Genomic DNA, 13500 nt, shown 5'->3' with positions numbered 1-13500 from the left:
AACATAAAAAGCATGTGCATAAATTGTCAATTTTGCATGTACATTTAACTGTACAAAAAAAGCATAGCCTAGGAGCATTCCAGGGGGGGGTAAAAAAATATGCACATAAGTAGCTATTTTGTAAGAGATTTATACGAATACATTAGGTAACTTATTCATGCAATGTTATGCTTGCTAATTATCTAGTGCAACTAATATCAGACTTGTCTGTTGTCTGCTGTTGGTTGGATGGGAGGTCTGGATGAGCTGGTGGTATTTCAGGGTGAAGAGCTAGGAAGGCCATGATGACGTGGAGAAGGACTGGGTAAACTGGTAGAAGTAGTAGCAAACTGGTGATTTCAATCATGTGCACATGTTTTAAAAATATACCTACTTCCTTGTATAAATTAGGGTTTTACGTGAACAAATAATTTTTTTGCGCATAAAATATACACGTCTGTGTTAATAAAATAGGTAGGAAAGGTATGTGCTTTCAATGCATTGTATTTGTGTGTAACCAAACATTCGCGCATATGTTGAGGAGTAAATATACATGCATTTTAAAATCTACACATATCTGATATGTGGAGTTTATAAAATATTGTAGTAGATCTTTGCATGGCCACATACAGGTATATATGAGGCCACACAGAGTTATTTAAGTTATCCTCCTTGTTTCCTAGCCTGATACCTAATTGTTCTCGGTTCATACTCCATATCAAGCTATAGATTTTTTTGAGGTGAACTTTTTTGCTACAACACTGAAAGGTGAATTTTAAAAGAGATGTGCGCGCACAAAATAGTAAATGCATGCTCAAATAACATATTTGTGCTAGTGATATTTTATAAACCTCACACAAACACACGTAAGTACTGGTGTGTGAATACATTTTCTCATGTAAAAAAGGGACAGGGCAGGTCAGAGGCTTTCTGGGGCGGGCCAGCATTTACGTGCATGGGGTGGATTTTAAAAGTAGCGCGTGCACATCCATGTGCGAGTGGTTCCCAGCACACGCACATGGACGAGCCAATTTTATAACATGCGCGCAGCGTGCGCATAGCCTGGCCACACGCGTAAGTCCCGATTTTTATGCATGCGGGCCTTTGAAAATTCACCCTATAAGTTGCTATTTTATACTCTGCAAACGCAGTCGGGCGGATTTTAAAAGCCTTGCTTGCGTAAATCCGCCCGGATTTACGCGAGCAGGGCCTTGCGCACCGGCGCGCCTATTTTCCATAGGCCGCCGGCGCGCGCAGAGCCCCGGGACGCACGCAGGTTCTGGGGTTTTCGGAAGGGGGAGTGTCGGGGGCGGGGCCGAACGATGCGGCGTTTTGGGGGCGGGCCCGGGGGCGTGGTTTCGGCCCGGGGCGTTCCGGGGGCGTGGCCGCGCCCTCCGGAACTGCCCCTGGGTTGGGTCTCGGCGCGCCAGTAGCCCGCTGGCGCGCGTGGATTTACATCTCCCTCCGGGAGGCGTAAATCCATGGATAAAGGTAGGGGGGGGTTTAGATAGGGCCGGGGGGGTGGGTTAGGTAGAGGAAGGGAGGGGAAGGTGAGGGGAGGGCGAAAGAGAGTTCCCTCCGAGGCCGCTCCGATTTTGGAGCGGCCTCGGAGGGAACGGAGGCAGGCTGCGCGGCTCGGCGCGCGCCGGCTGCCCAAAATCGGCAGCCTTGCACGCGCCGATCCAGGATTTTAGAGGATACGCGCGGCTATGCACGTATCTTATAAAATCCAGCGTACTTTTGTTTGCGCCTGCTGCACAAACAAAAGTATGCGATCGCGCAGTTTTTAAAAATCTACCCCAGTGTGCGCACGGCTGTTTCCTGCGCATATTTACTTTTACTATTTATCAGGTGTAAGTCAGAATTAAACTCTCTATAGCTAAATACTGACTGGATGAAGAGACAGGGTAAACTGGGGGAGGAGTGCAAGCTGGTGTACTAATTGGTAAAATTGGTAATTTCCATCTTGTGCATATGTTACTGACTTCTTGTAGAAGCCAAGTACTAAGGAAAATATGAGATTGAATCTAGTATTTTTTAAAATGTGCAGCCTATTTCATACTATGCGTGCATATAAGCAGCATATGTTATATGGCTGCGTCCTTTGGTGTGAGCTGGCATACATGTGCACCCATGTGCCTGTATCAAAGTTACCATCAAATATTTGCAATGCAAGAAAGCGCTTATTTTCTCTGTTTTATAACCACATGCAAATATATTTAAGATATGTAAAAAAATTTAACATGCAAGCATAATAATCCTGATTTATTCTCAGAAGCAGGTATTTTATAAAGTATGCATGTGCACCATTTTGAAAATACTTGCCTGTGTACTTGAAATCACCAGTTCGCTTTTATCTCCACTAGTTCATCCAGTCCATCTTCAGTTCACCTAGACTGTCTCGCACTTCACCTTGACCCTCACCAGTTCACCCACGCCTCTCACCCAAAAATTGCAGACAACAGACAAATCTGATTCCATTTACACTAGTCAATTAGCAGGTGTAAAATTATATGAATAAATTTGATAATTAATACATGTTTATCTCTTCTAAAATAGCAACTACTGGATAAACTACTTAAATCTTCCCGGAATGCCCCTTTTTTACACCGGTAAAATAAGTATGCAAAACCAAAAATAAGTGCACGTTTTTGATATTTATAAAAAATAGTATGTACACAAATACATGCTACTTTCACACGTATATTCTATTTTTCTGCACAGAATTCTGTGGAAAATTTACTCAATAGTGGACAAAAGTGATGTGCAGAAGGGAGCTAAGCGGTTTCTCATAGACAATGAGGTAGATTTTAAAAACATACGCGCGCGCGTACTTTTGTTTGCGCACCAGGGGCGAACAAAAGTACGCTGGATTTTATAAGATACGTGCGTAGCCGCGCGTATCTTATAAAATCCGGGGTCGGCGCGCGTAAGGGGGTGCACATTTGTGCAACTTGCGTGCGCTGCCTGTTCCCTCCGAGGCCGCTCCGAAATCGGAGCGGCCTCGGAGGGACCTTTTTTTCTACCCCCCCCCCGTACCTTCCCTTCCCCTACCTAACCCACCTCCCAGGCCCTATCTAGACCCCCCCCTACCTTTATCGGAGAAGTTACTACTGCCTCCAGGCAGTAGTAACTTACACGTGCCGGTGCGGCAGGCCCCGACACAGGCTGCTGTGTCGGGGCACTCGGCCACGCCCCCGGACCGCCCACATGCCCCCCGGACATGCCCCCGATCCCTAACCGCGTCCCCCCTGGCCACGCCCCCGACCACCCCTTTTTGCAAGCTCTGGGACTTACGCGCGTCCCGGGGCTTGTGCGCGCCGCCGGGCCTATGCAAAATAGGCTCGGCGCGCGCAGGGGGGGTTTGGGGTAGGTTTTCGGGGGGTACGCACGTATCTTACGCGCGAACCCCTTTGAAAATCTACCCCAATGATCCTAAATTGTTTCAGGACTGACTTTTTCTATGCGACATTCCCACTAGCAAAATGTAAAATGCAGTAATGGAGACTGAAATCTTAATATATTCCATAGATACAGTGTTAAAAAATAAAACCAGGGTATCAATTACTAAAGTACTACCAGGTACCTCTTCTCTATTCAAGGGAGACATACAAAGTGTATTTTGGTGCAGCGTTGTAAATGAAAGTACTAATGATAATAAATCTAAATGTGTTATCTTAATTTTTTTGTTTTTTACCCCACCTTAATTTTTTCCTTTGAAGGCAAAAGCCCTTACAGATTTAAGGTATTTTACGGAGGCCTGTTATGAACTCATGCAGATTAATCAAGGACGAAGAATTCCTAAGAGATTAGGTGGTGGTTTCAGACACACTGCTAATGATATGGTAAAGTTTGTATATTCTACATTTTTTTTAAAATGTTCTTCTCCCTGTGTTTTCCTAGAACTGTACATTGGTCTGAAATTTTCAGCATGTTTTCTTGCTAAGAGTTGAGCAAGCTATTTTATGTTCAACATTTTTTTAGTAATTTGCTATATATGACTGGCCTGGATACTGCAAGATGTGAGGGGAGTGTATAAGAAACTCCCTCAGAACACCTTAAAGGATCAGTCAATTTTATCTGGCCCTGTCCTCCTTAAGAATTCATCCAGCAAGGGATTCTGGGTCAGGGATGATAAAAATATTTTGCCAGAGTCCAGCCTGAAGTCTGTTCTCTGGCTACTCGCTGACCGCTTAATACCACACAAGGTACAAGCATTCTTGTCCTTTCCAATAAGAATAAAGTTGTTGTATTCACTGTAAACCGTTGGATTTTGATAAAATGGAAAATGCTAACAGTTGAATTTTTAGGTATGGCAGTACTACATGCCTTCATTGTGCTACAAGAGCAAGTCCTTGAACACATTATTATTTTACTTATTTTATTTTATGCGCAGTTAGGCGTAATGTGAATTTTTTTTTTATATTGCAGATCTTACCGAAATTAGATTTGTCAAAACCACTTCTAGTGAAGGAAAATTTACTGGTAAGAAAACAGTTACAGTATGCTTTATGTATTTTTTCCAGAGGTTTTTAAAATGTTCTTTCATTTCCATTATAATAACTTTTGCTAATATATACAGTATATCTTCTGTGTTTCTAAATACACTACTGATGAAACAGACAACAATAGTTAAGGAACTACCAAACCCCCACTTTCCTGTTGCTTCTCTTAAGATTTGTAAGTTATGCTATTTTTATTTTATGCAGATTGACTGCAGGGCCTTCTGCAAAAAATTCATGACAACTGGAACTTTTTTTCCAGGATTAGCAGAATGTGCAATTCTTCAGCGAGGTCCTTATTGACAGGAGTTTGTCCCGATAACTTTTGAGTTAAATATCTGGCCCCTGTAATCTGATACATTTTATCCAGCTAAGTCATTAACCAAATATAGTTTATCCAGATTAATTGGAGGATATCTGGGGCAGAATTAACGAAACTGGATAAATTACCTCGCTAATTCCAGTATTCGGAGATAGTCAAATAGGTTATTCAGCTAAGTCTGGGTGTGCCAGATGTCTGGGTGGGTCAGATGTAAACTTAACTGGGTATACGTACCCAGATAACTTTAGCCTTAACTGAATAATATATTGAAACATTTCTGGTTAAGTAGCTGAAAATTAAAATCCTTGTGGACCTATATGCCTGATCCCCTGCCCCCATCCCTCTAAAAAATGAAACTAATGTGGGCCATAGTTCCCAAACCCCCCCCCCCCCCCCCCCCCCCAAAAAAAAAAAGATTACAAGAAAGTTGCAGGCCTATTAGCCCAAGAGGCCTCCTGCCACTGGATTCTTAAAATAAATGTAACCTCTGGGCCCCCTCCGAATTCCCATCCTCCCTCTCACAACTCCAGCCAGATCCCTCCTGCCCTACCCAGCAGCCCCTAAAACCTGGGACCACAGTATGATTGCAGTGCTCCCACCCGTATCTAATATTACTTTGATAGCAATGCTGCTGTCAGAATATTATCTGACAGCTACCGGTATAGAGAACTATGCACAATAGGTTACAAAGCTACCTAGGTAATTCTCATAGTCCCACTTCTCCCTATGCAGGGTCCAGTTGTACAGGAGCAGGGAGTAAGTTAACCCTTTGCTGTTTTGCTGAGAATGACCTTCTGCTGTCAGAATTCTAATAATAGGTAGAGTAACCAGTAAAAGCCCATTTCAGAAATCAGCATTCAAACCTAACATCTAAACCATAGGCAAATAATTAGGGTTGTCAAATGGCTGGTGTTTGTTCAGCCTGTCTGATTTCTTTCAAGCGAAGCTGGCGGCCGACAGGATGAAAAAACTGGCCTACCACTTGTCTCTAGACAAGCTGATCTTCCATTTCACCTGCACAGAAGACCTGGGGACTAATCAGAGGCAAATCCTGGCTTCAGCAGCAGCAGCACTCGCTTATTCATAGAGCGCAGGGACCAGAGACTGAGCTAGGGTGCACTCTACTTTTTAGCCCTAAAACGGCTGGGCACCCTCCTGAATTCCATATGGGAGGTGGGACTTGGGAGTGGAGCTTGTGTGCTGTTTCAGTCTCTAGCCCTGCATTCTGAGAATAAGCTTGTGCTGCTACTGCTATGATGAAATTGGGCCTCCAGTTGGACCATGCTGTATGAAAGGTCTGTGGGGCTGGAGAGATGGAGAGGGCGAGGTTGACATTAGACAGGAGGGGAATGGGGCTTGTGGATGTTGTTTTTGAGTGGGAAAATTGGCAATCCTATAACTAATACTGATTTAGAGTGGATTTTAAAATGCTCAAATATCTACCACTATAAAACAGGGGGTAATTCTGTAACAGCCCACATAAGAAATTCGGCAAATATATACATAAGTTACATCAATTTTCAAAGTGACCGTATGCACGTAGGTTCATTTTTAAAATTATCCAAAAAACGAATACTTTTGAAAATCGTAAGGCATGCATGTAAGTCCAAACTTCTCACCAACTCTGCCCCTAGGAATGCATCTGCATACTTGGATGGGCAGTTTTAGAAAAAAAGAATTAATAAATGGTTAACCCGGTATCCTATTATATATCATGATAGATAGCCATAAAGACTTGTAGAACCCTTACTCTTAGAGTCAGTATAAAAAGCAGACTCTATTAATGGTATAGGGTCACTTTACTTTATTTAATTGATATTAATTTTTGTTCATTCTTTTCATTTGAATAAAACCAATTCCTTGGACTTGCTGAAACACTGAAAATAACGTTCCACAATAATGCTGTAATATCCAGTCCAAACCACAAATCTTATTCAAAATATAATACTCATCTCAGTCCCGACACGATCGCGTTTCGGACCCTAAGGTCCTGCTTCAGGGGAATGACATCATACAACTTTCATATCAGCAACAACTACAAAATTCTATATCGTTTCCAGCATAATTCCAAAATTTTCCCAAAGTCTTTAAATGGCTTCTTCCTTTCTCTTCTAACGCGGTCTGCATTCAGACTCGCATACTGACGAACCATGGCGACAAACCGGAACCTTTTAAACCCATATCCGGAAAATACGGCCACACCCACTGTTTTCTATCAGGTCTTCTTCAAAAGGAAGGTTCTCTGTCATGTCCAGACTACAATACACACCCACAATGACGTATAGCACCATGCCCTGTCCTCTATCCGGTCATTCTTAAACGAAATTACTCACAGAGGTAGTTCTCTATCACGTCCAAACTGTCAATCCTGCATGAGCGACATCCTTCTGTTTTCATCCAGTTGGATCCAAACGATGGTACTCAGAGGAATTTGCTGATATCATCCAATATTATGTCCTGATTTCAATGTATCAAATATCTTTCAAAAAACGCTGTCTTATGTCAGATCATCTTTGGACCAAAACACTGAAAAAGATAATTTTCTATCACAACCAGCCTGTCAGTCTTATGTAACGGTATCCACCTGTCAACCTCCCGATGGTACTGAACCGGGGGAATTTTCGATGTGTATCTAAAATGATGATGTCCAAAGCAACATCCAAACTACTATACATTCCCCTACACAACCTCACCAAGAGGGACCCTTAATGTCACTCGTTCCCAAGCCTCACGGGCTGATGCTCAAATCAAAGTCTTCTCTCACGTCCAATCATTTACTTCTTTTTTACCGATGTCCTTATGTACCACATCCTTATTGAATATGTATCAGGTATCCTAGACAGGAATTTAGATGAAAACATACTCCATTTGTCCACAAATCTTCTCCATTGATCCACAGCTGTAATCAAATAAAACAACAGCAGTACATCTCAGAAGAATTGTGACCTCTCAACATGTGATTCAAATGCACTACCTAATATGGCCAGAACACTTCAAATCAGTGAATACCAATTGATTTTCTCGTTAAGGCCATAAGGATGCATAGAATTCAACGTGAAAATCCAATAATGCTCACATTTATTTAAACGAGACTGTATATCCCCCCCTCTAGAACTTCGTCGTACTTGCTCCAGCACTAACCAACGTAGATCTATGAATGCATGTTTTTCTTGAATACAATGTTGTACCAATGGAGCTGTAATTTTGGAAGTTTTAATACAACTCCTGTGTTCAATCAGCCTTGTGCGGATCTTTCTCTTAGTCCGTCCATTATAGACTAATCGACATGGACATTGTATAGCATAAACAACATACTCAGAATCGCATGTGGTAAAAGTATCCAACTGCACTACAATATCCAATAGCAGGGGTTGCCACTGTAAAAACTCACATTTACAGTTTACAGCACATTATGATCAGGTTTCTATAGCATTTTTGGACATTTTAATAATATGTGAGGGGTCCACTGTCAAGACCACATTATATAGGAAAGCAACGGACCGCAATCACTATTTACGGTATTCTAGTTACCATCCTAGAAGATTAAAAGATGGGTTACCAATTTCGCAATTTTTGCGGAGGATTTGTTCTACTTCAGATGAGTTTCGATTGCAAGCAACAGCGTTATCTACTAGTTTTGCCCAGATGGGATATCATAGATCTGTAATTAAGAAGGCTTTCAAGAGGGCACTTTTTGCCAACAGAACATTGTTGCTACAATATCAGCAGCGTCCGTACACTCAGAATCTTACATGTACTTTCAAATATCCAACACATATTAATGATGTAGAAAATATTGTGCGTACACATTGGCCAGTTTTATCCCTTCATCGAGTTTTTCAGACAGATCCCAGATTTGCGTTTTCTAGAGGACAGAATATTCGAGATCTTGTGGTGAAATCGGCATTCGTCTCCACACGTACAGAACATCAAACTGGTGGACATCATACCTATGGTCATTGCGACATGTGTGCTCTATCTCTGACGGGGGATCAGTGGCAGCCCCTGCTTTTGGATATTGTAGTGCGGTTGGATACTTTTACCACATGCGATTCTGAGTGTGTTGTTTATGCTATACAATGTCCATGTCGATTATTCTATATTGGACGGACTAAGAGAAAGATCCGCACAAGGCTGATTGAACATAGGAGTTGTATTAAAACTTCCAAAATTACTGCTCCATTGGTACAACATTGTAATCAAGAAAAACATGCATTCATAGATCTACGTTGGTTAGTGCTGGAGCAAGTACGACGAAGTTCTAGAGGGGGGGATATACAGTCTCGTTTAAATAAACGTGAGCATTATTGGATTTTCACATTGAATTCTATGCATCCTTATGGCCTTAACGAGAAAATCAATTGGTATTCACTGATTTGAAGTGTTCTGGCCATATTAGGTAGTGCATTTGAATCACATGTTGAGAGGTCACAATTCTTCTGAGATGTACTGCTGTTGTTTTATTTGATTACAGCTGTGGATCAATGGAGAAGATTTGTGGACAAATGGAGTATGTTTTCATCTAAATTCCTGTCTAGGATACCTGATACATATTCAATAAGGATGTGGTACATAAGGACATCGGTAAAAAAGAAGTAAATGATTGGACGTGAGAGAAGACTTTGATTTGAGCATCAGCCCGTGAGGCTTGGGAACGAGTGACATTAAGGGTCCCTCTTGGTGAGGTTGTGTAGGGGAATGTATAGTAGTTTGGATGTTGCTTTGGACATCATCATTTTAGATACACATCGAAAATTCCCCCGGTTCAGTACCATCGGGAGGTTGACAGGTGGATACCGTTACATAAGACTGACAGGCTGGTTGTGATAGAAAATTATCTTTTTCAGTGTTTTGGTCCAAAGATGATCTGACATAAGACAGCGTTTTTTGAAAGATATTTGATACATTGAAATCAGGACATAATATTGGATGATATCAGCAAATTCCTCTGAGTACCATCGTTTGGATCCAACTGGATGAAAACAGAAGGATGTCGCTCATGCAGGATTGACAGTTTGGACGTGATAGAGAACTACCTCTGTGAGTAATTTCGTTTAAGAATGACCGGATAGAGGACAGGGCATGGTGCTATACGTCATTGTGGGTGTGTATTGTAGTCTGGACATGACAGAGAACCTTCCTTTTGAAGAAGACCTGATAGAAAACAGTGGGTGTGGCCGTATTTTCCGGATATGGGTTTAAAAGGTTCCGGTTTGTCGCCATGGTTCGTCAGTATGCGAGTCTGAATGCAGACCGCGTTAGAAGAGAAAGGAAGAAGCCATTTAAAGACTTTGGGAAAATTTTGGAATTATGCTGGAAACGATATAGAATTTTGTAGTTGTTGCTGATATGAAAGTTGTATGATGTCATTCCCCTGAAGCAGGACCTTAGGGTCCGAAATGCAAACGTGTCGGGACTGAGATGAGTATTATATTTTGAATAAGATTTGTGGTTCGGACTGGATATTACAGCATTATTGTGGAACGTTATTTTCAGTGTTTCAGCAAGTCCAAGGAATTGGTTTTATTCAAATGAAAAAAATGAACAAAAATTAATATAAAGTAAATAAAGTAAAGTGACCCTATACCTTTAATAGAGTCTGCTTTTTATACTGACTCTAAGAGTAAGGGTCCTACAAGACTTTATGGCTATCTATCATGATATATAATAGGATACCGGGTTAACCATTTATTAATTCTTTGTATTTACATATAGAGGTTGACTGGAATACACATTGGTGTTTTATGGGTGTTGTGTGTGATCAATACAGTTTTAGAATAAGCCATTTCCACAGGTAAAATACTATTTTATCCCAGGACAAGCAGGATGCTAGTCCTCACATGTGGGTGACATCATTGATGGAGCCCTGTGCGGGAAAATTTTCTGTCAAAGTTTCTAGAAACTTTTGACTGGCCCTGTGAGGTCACTGAGCATGCCCAGCATGCCATGATATTCTCTGCCACAGGGGTCTCTCTTCAGTCTTCGTTTTTCCGCGCTGCTGTAAGCATCGCGGAGCAAGGAGCCTTGTGAGTTTTCTCACAGTGTTTGCTGACTGAAAAGTCACTTATTTTCTCATTCTTTTTCTCCCACAAGGGATCTCTCTCAGATTTCCACCAGCTGGTGAGTAATCATAGTCTCGTTTTTACTCCCTGAGTAAAAACCTTTTTCTCATAATTTTTCCCCTCATTTCATCGATGGCTGTCGATAGAAAATGACTACCGGATTTAAAAAATGTCCCGTCTGTAATCGGACAATGTCTATTACAGACCCACACGTCGAGTGTGTCCTTTGTTTGGGGGACAAACATGATGTCTCAACCGGCCCTAAATATGCAGAGATGACTCCCAAAGGAAGAAAACTTCGTCAAAAGAAGATGGAACATCTTTTTCACCTACAGCTTCTGCCTTCTCCCTCAACATCAACAAAATCGTCTCCAGCCGGAGTTTCAAAAAGAATAATATTGAAAAAACGTCGTCCGGAGGGTTCCAGAGATCATCCATCACCATCGACATCGGCATCGACAAGGTCAGTAATCGAACACCGACCGAAACACTGTCACAGACATCGGCATACATCGACTCCAGCGGCGCTTCTCTCCCCGTAGGGACCGACCGCTAAGCGGCTTAAACTACCGGAAACACCGCTACTCTCGACGCTGGGGCCTTCACCTTCCGAAGAAATACCAATACCCTGGGGCCTTCACCTTCCGAAGAAATACTTCCACCGCCACCGCATTCAGCTGCTCTGCCTGCACCAGCTGTTCCGCAGGAATTGTCGGATTTTATCCGGTATATGGTGCTCCAGGCCCTTAAGGAGCAGATGCCTTTTCCGGCGCCTTCGCCGATGCCATTGCCTTCACTGATGCCGGTTCCCGAACCGATGCCGGTTCCATTACCGATGCCGGTGATTGCACCGAAGCCAGTGCCTACGCCGATGACTCCGTCGATGCCGGTACCTTTACCGATGCTGACGATTCCGTCGATGACATTGCCTACACCGATACTAGCCAAAGTGCCACTGGCATGACCATCGATGACACCGATGCCATCTTTGATTCCGGCCCCGATACCATCGATGCCATGCTTACCTGAAGACCCAGGACTTCCAGAACTGACACTCTATCAGCTCTTAATGAAGAGATTTGATGAGGTAGTCGGTGTTCTTCCTCCCATGCCTCGGAAAGAAAAGCCTGAAGGCATACTCTTCGATGACCTGCAACCAGGTCCTTCAGGGCTTCCTCGTCCACCTAGACCTTCTCCACTATCTCCACCTAGAGAAGATCCTTACAATACTTGGGACGATGGACAAACAGACACCTCATCTGAAGATTTCATGTCAGATCCTTCACCTCCAGACCCAAGAAAGAAATCTCCACCGGAGGATTTATCCTTCACAAATTTCATCCAGGAAATGGCTGGCACCATACCTTTTGCCTTGGTGACAGAAGATGATTCAAGGCAACAAACATTGAAGGTTCTCCAATTTGTAGCCCCTCCAAAGCAAGTAGTAGCCATACCGGTCCATGATGTCCTTCTGGACCTACAACATCGGCTTTGGGAGCATCCATGCTCAGTGCCTGCTGTAAATAAAAGAATGGACACAACGTATTTGGTGCAGTCTGCTCCTGGCTACCAAAAGTCACAGCTTCCACACCAATCAGTGGTGGTGGAATCTGCACAAAAGAAGTCGAAGAGGATAAGACCACATTCCTCAACTCCCCGGGAAAAGATCACAGATTCTTGGATTCCCTGGGAAGGAAGGTTTATCAAGGAGCCATGCTAAATTCTAAAATATCTTCTTACCAATTATACATGACTCAATACCAAAGAAATCTGTGGAAACAGATGCAGTAGTTTATAACATCATTGCCACAACATCAAGAAGCAGCCCAGGCAATTGTCCACAGGGGCTTGGAGACGGGCAAGCATGAGGTCTGTGATGCCTATGATGGCTTTGAAACAGCATCCAGAGTGGCTGCATCGGGTATAAGTGCAAGAAGTTGGGCAAGGCTTAAAGCCTTGGACCTCAGGCCTGAAGTCCAGGAAAAATTGGTTGATAACCTTTTTGGTTCCAAGGTACAAGTTGTGGTTGCTCAATTGAAAGAGCACATAGAAACCCTGCGACAACTTTCCTTAATTCCACAGGATCCGGCCACACAGTCATCTCGTAGGCCTCAAAGGAAAGAACCTAGAAGACCCTTCTACCAACAAAGGCGGTATTACCCTCCAACATCTAGGGGAAGATCTTCTAGGCTGCAACAAAGACCTCACCCCAGACAACCTAGGGCAGCTAGGCCTCAACCTCTGCCACAGACGGGACCGGATGCTGGCTTTTGAGATTTTTCCCAGAGACCGAAGCCATCTCTCCAATCCTCATCCACAGCTTCCGGTAGGAGGTCAAGTATCCTCCTTTTACAACCATTGGGTGCAAATAACAACAGACCAATGGGTACTTGCAATAATATCTCGAGGTTACCAACTCAATTTCCTCTCAATTCCAAAAGATTCTCCTCCGAGACCTTTTTCTCTAGGCGAAAATCACATAATTCAACTGCAAGTAGAATTATCCACCCTTCTGAGAGCCAGAGCAGTAGAGCTCGTGCCCGGACTCAGCAGGGCAGAGGATTCTATTCCCATTATTTCCTCATTCCAAAGAAAATTGGAGGCCTACGCCCCACCCTAGACCTCAGAAATCTCA

General features: G+C 43.0%; 1 protein-coding gene across 1 annotated transcript in view; it reads left to right on the top strand.

The window, feature by feature from the left end:
- Positions 1 to 13500, top strand: part of CFAP54 (cilia and flagella associated protein 54) — a 1106494-nt gene that overhangs the window by 722087 nt on the left and 370907 nt on the right. The window contains exons 47-48 of the mRNA XM_029597529.1: positions 3702 to 3824; positions 4411 to 4464. Coding sequence (XP_029453389.1) covers positions 3702 to 3824; positions 4411 to 4464 — 177 coding nt within the window. The remainder of the gene's footprint in view (positions 1 to 3701; positions 3825 to 4410; positions 4465 to 13500) is intronic.

Source organism: Rhinatrema bivittatum, chromosome 4 (genome assembly GCF_901001135.1).
Source record: "Rhinatrema bivittatum chromosome 4, aRhiBiv1.1, whole genome shotgun sequence".
In the NCBI taxonomy this organism is placed as follows: domain Eukaryota; kingdom Metazoa; phylum Chordata; class Amphibia; order Gymnophiona; family Rhinatrematidae; genus Rhinatrema; species Rhinatrema bivittatum.
This window is presented reverse-complemented; position numbering and strand designations above follow the sequence as displayed.